The 4,261-nt window shown below is 51.7% G+C and overlaps 1 protein-coding gene across 1 annotated transcript in view; it reads right to left on the bottom strand.

The window, feature by feature from the left end:
- Nucleotides 1-4,165: 4,165 nt before the first annotated feature.
- The window catches only part of VEPH1 (ventricular zone expressed PH domain-containing 1), an 84,341-nt gene continuing 84,245 nt past the window's right edge, over nucleotides 4,166-4,261 (bottom strand). The window contains 1 exon segment of the mRNA XM_009884405.1: nucleotides 4,166-4,261. This exon segment is cut by the window's right edge and continues 14 nt beyond it. Coding sequence (XP_009882707.1) covers nucleotides 4,166-4,261 — 96 coding nt within the window.

The following is a 4,261-nucleotide window of genomic DNA, read 5'->3' on the forward strand; positions in this document are numbered from 1 at the left end:
GTGAAGAAACGGTCACGGACCTTCCCGAAAAAAATCCACTTTTGGTCTTCAGCATCAGGCTTGGATTTGACTTCATGTGTTTTAGAGGCATGAAGTGTAACAGAAGTTAAAAGTATTATATGGCGTTATTGGCACAAAGCACACTTTGCCTGATTCTGCGTAAACGGCAGGGAGCAGGACGGAGCTCTGGACCGGGGAGCCGCACTCTGCCTGGCCAGGTGACCTGCACAGGTGTCCATGGACTTGCTTGGAGAGAGCGGTCCCAGATGGGCTTTCCATATTTTCTATAATGAAATTTAGCGTTAATAAAGCTGTTCTGATCACTTTGCTATATTCTATGATCTAACATTCATCTCCACATTTTAGTCGTTACAAGAATTTTCAGGAATTTGAACATATCAGCGTCTCTCCGGAGTGCCAAGAGCATCAGGAAGTCTGGAGCTGGTTAAGGCATTGCATGGGCCATTGACAGAGGTCTTCTCCTTCCCCTCTGACATCGTTAGCGTCAATGCAAATTTATCTTTTAGATCTACAAACCCATAGCCGGCTTTAAAGCCCTCCCTGATTTTCCATCATCCAGGAATGCTTCAGCAACCGCTTTGTTCTCAGCCGCTGGCCGCGTGGTGAGATCTATCAGCACTTCCTTCTCCAGTCAGCACGGGAATGTTGGAAATAAAATATCGTCTTTTCTGACCAGGGCTTGCTGACCTTGCAGGGCACGGGTGCCAGGTCAGTTGTTCAACACGCATCAGGAGCTCGGGCTGGAGCGCTGGCCGAGACACGCTGCAGAGGTCCCCGGGGAAGGATGTCCCTGGGGCTGGCGGAGGGCTCCAGCCCATCGGCGCTGGGAGGAACCATGTCTCAGGAAATTCTGGAGATCCTCGAGCAAAGCAAAACAAACATACATGAACTCCTGCGGAAGTCAGGGAAGGAGCGCAAGAGCGTAAGGAAGGAATTACCAGTTTTGTTTCACTGTCTCGAAGAGGATTTGGGGAAAATGTGGAGAGTTGGAAAAGACATGACTGGGGATTGGTCCAGCTGGTGCTCGGTGGCTGAGGAGGAGGAGGACAGTAGGGTGGCATAGGCCGGGGGATGGGGACTTCTCCAGGCTGGAGGGATGGTTTGGAAAGGTTGTATCATGGCTATGGGTAGGCAGTGTGGTGGCACCCTGCCCCAGTGACATCAGACACCCTGACACCAGAAGTTCACCATCAGAGCCGGGTCACCTTGGATTAATCCTATCTCCAAGCAATGTTGAGTTTGTTTGCTGTCATTTCCCACCCTGCTCTCACTGCACCCTGCCCACGCGTGGCAACAGCGGAGCCGCAGTGCACAAGGTCTCAGCATCGTTCTGCCAGTTCCCTGGTGCACCACTGTCCCCCAGTGCCTCCATAAATGTCATTGTTGAGGCTGGGAAATGATTCATAGAATCACAGAGGAGTTTGGGTTGGAAGGGACCTTAAAGCCCCCCCAGTGCCACCCCCTGCCCTGGGCAGGGCCACCTCCCCCCAGCCCAGGTTGCTCCAAGCCCCGTCCAACCTGGCCTTGAACACCTCCAGGGATGGGGCAGCCACAGCTTCTCGGGGCAACCTGCCCCAGGGGATCACCCCTGGAGCCCCTTTAGGCACTGGAAGGGGCTCTGAGGTCTCCCCTTTTTCGCCTTCTCTTCTCCAGGCTGAACCCCCCCAACTCTCTCAGCCTGTCCTCCCAGCAGAGGGGCTCCATCCCTCCCAGCATCTCCAGGGCCTCCTCTGGCCCCGCTCCAACAGCTCCGTCTCCTTCTGCTGGTGGGACCCCCGAGCTGGAGGCAGCACTGCAGGGGGGTCTCCCCAGAGCGAAGTAGAGGGGACAAAAATAATGGGGAAAAAACAAGCAAAGAAACACAGACATCCCTGTGAGTGCTGGCAACTAAAAAGGGGGACACAGAAATAGCAAACAGGCTTTCAAAGTTTAGCCTGATCTTCATTTCCCTGTAAATAGAAATTCATTGCACTGGTAATGCTCCAAGGTCCGTTGCGTTTCTCCCCAAAAGGTTTGATGGTGCTTTGATGGATCAGGTTGAGAAACACCTCTCTGGAGTCGCCAGCTCCGCCAGCTGCGAGGGACCGGGCAGCCCTGAGCTCTGACCTGGCAGCAGAACTCAGGCACTCCTATGGTACCATAAACTAATTTTTTTTCTCATTCTAATTCGAGTAAATGCTCATTACCAAATGTTGGCGTCTTACCTGTCAGCGTAACAAATTACAGAGCTCTGGCAGGCTGGAGAGACAAACACCAGCAACGCTCAGTGCTCACAACTTATCAAAGCCCAAAGCTAAATATTTACAGGGCACGCTGCAAGACCCCGAGCTTCGAGCCATAAACCCCGCTGAACACCCCCATCAATTAAGCAGGCACCGAACCATCGCGTTCAATCCCTCAGATCGCTCTCCCTCCAAACCTCTTCCAGCCCTTGCTCAGCTTTGTGCCCGTCTTCTCCTCCCCGCGGGTGCCGCAGCAGGGACGGGGTGAGGGAAGGATGCTGCCCACCCGTGGCTGAGCATCCCCGGGGGCTGCAGAGCATCCCCGCTCCAGCCGCTGCCGCGGCCCCGCTTTCCCAAAGAGAGAGATGTTCAGCGCTGGTGGAATAACATCTCTGAGTTGCCCCAGGCCCCGTTTTCAGAACCGCCGGAGCAGCAGCCGCCCCAGTGAAATCAAGAGGGTTGGGAACGTTTAGGATGGTGGAAAAATCAGGGATGCGGTCACTCGAGCTGCACCCCAAGAGAGAGCTGTGCCATGAGACACAAACCTCGTGGTCACCGCTGAGATCAGGCGTGACTCGGCAGCACCAGCGCTAGCTTCGCTCAACAGCCTTTAATCCTAAACGGCCTAAAGAGGCCGTTCCTCTGGTTCCCCGTTCCTCACGCGCTTTTGATGACCCCTGGCAGGTCCCCCTCCCCACTCCCCGCCGCCCTCCGGCCGCAAAGCCAAAGCCAAAACTCACCCGGCAAACACTACGGAAAGTCGGCAGGAGAATAGTTCAGAAAGCAGATTCTACTGCCGCGCTCTGCAAGGAACTTTCAAAAAAGCTGTGGGCTGCCTCTGCGACCCAGCGGAATATACATATTACAGTAAAAAGCATTACAGTTACTTTTTTTCCTGATTTCCCCCCACCCCCCATCTTAACTCCCCCTTTTTGGCAACAACTTTTTGCAAAAGATACATTTTTCTAGGTTGGAAAATTTCAAATTTTATTTCTACTCAGCCTTGAACGATCTCTGAGTTCATTTCTTCACGTGCGGACTTCTCATTCATTTTTACCCCCTCTTTACCTTTTTGGCTTTCAGTCTTTTTTACAGTACTTCCTCCACTTCGGAATCATTTGAGAGTGACAAAGAAAATCAAACAAACTGGGAATTTTCCAGTTTTGGAGAAATTTTGAAGAGTTACATAACAGAGAAGACAATGTAAAAAAGAAAGAAAAACACATTTTTAAAATTACATTCAGTTATGAAGGGGAGAAAAAGCAGGAAAAAAGAGGGGAAATCAAAACAGTTAAATATTTAAAATTATTTTTCAGCAGCATTAAATCTTTAAAATTGCTCAATTTCAAACCTGAAAGAAGCAGCAAATTTGATTATTTTTTTTCCACAGACATATATAAACAGTGAAAGGATAAAGTACGCTGAGATGAAATAAGAAGGAAAATTATCTTTTTACAGCCAGAAAGTGATTGAGGAAAGCAGAAAGCCCTTACGTGCTCAAATGATCTCAGCAGTGTCTAAAGCCACCGAGACCTCGTGCGTCTCAGAAGCAAAGGCTGCGGGGTTGGGGTCCGGGTTTGTTTCTAACCCCCTCTCCTGACCTGCGGGCCATTAGGCTGAAGAAGAAATCTCCGTTTCACATGCGGACGTGGAAGCTGCTTCTACACCAGCAAACATCCCGGTGCCAGGGAGCGCTCCCGAACGCTGGCACTCCATCACCTGGTTGGTCATTGATGCCTTAGAGCTCTCCTGCTGCACAAAGCTCTCCATGGCCCGTGCCAACAAGTGGTCTACCCCATGGTTTTCCATGGCCGTATTTTGGAGATAAAAGAGGTCCGCAGTATGGCAGTGGGATGGCTCTGCACCGGAGCAGTCCCGGACATGTTTGGTTTTCTGGCACGGCCACAGAGGTGCCAGCAGATCTACAGGTAGGTGGTGGCCTCTCGGCTCTCCCGCTCCCTAGCCTGTGCGACGGCAACGTTGATGCACTGAAGCCACCCCCCCGCATTCTTCTCGTC

Source organism: Charadrius vociferus, unplaced genomic scaffold (genome assembly GCF_000708025.1).
Source record: "Charadrius vociferus isolate BGI_N301 unplaced genomic scaffold, ASM70802v2 scaffold104, whole genome shotgun sequence".
In the NCBI taxonomy this organism is placed as follows: domain Eukaryota; kingdom Metazoa; phylum Chordata; class Aves; order Charadriiformes; family Charadriidae; genus Charadrius; species Charadrius vociferus.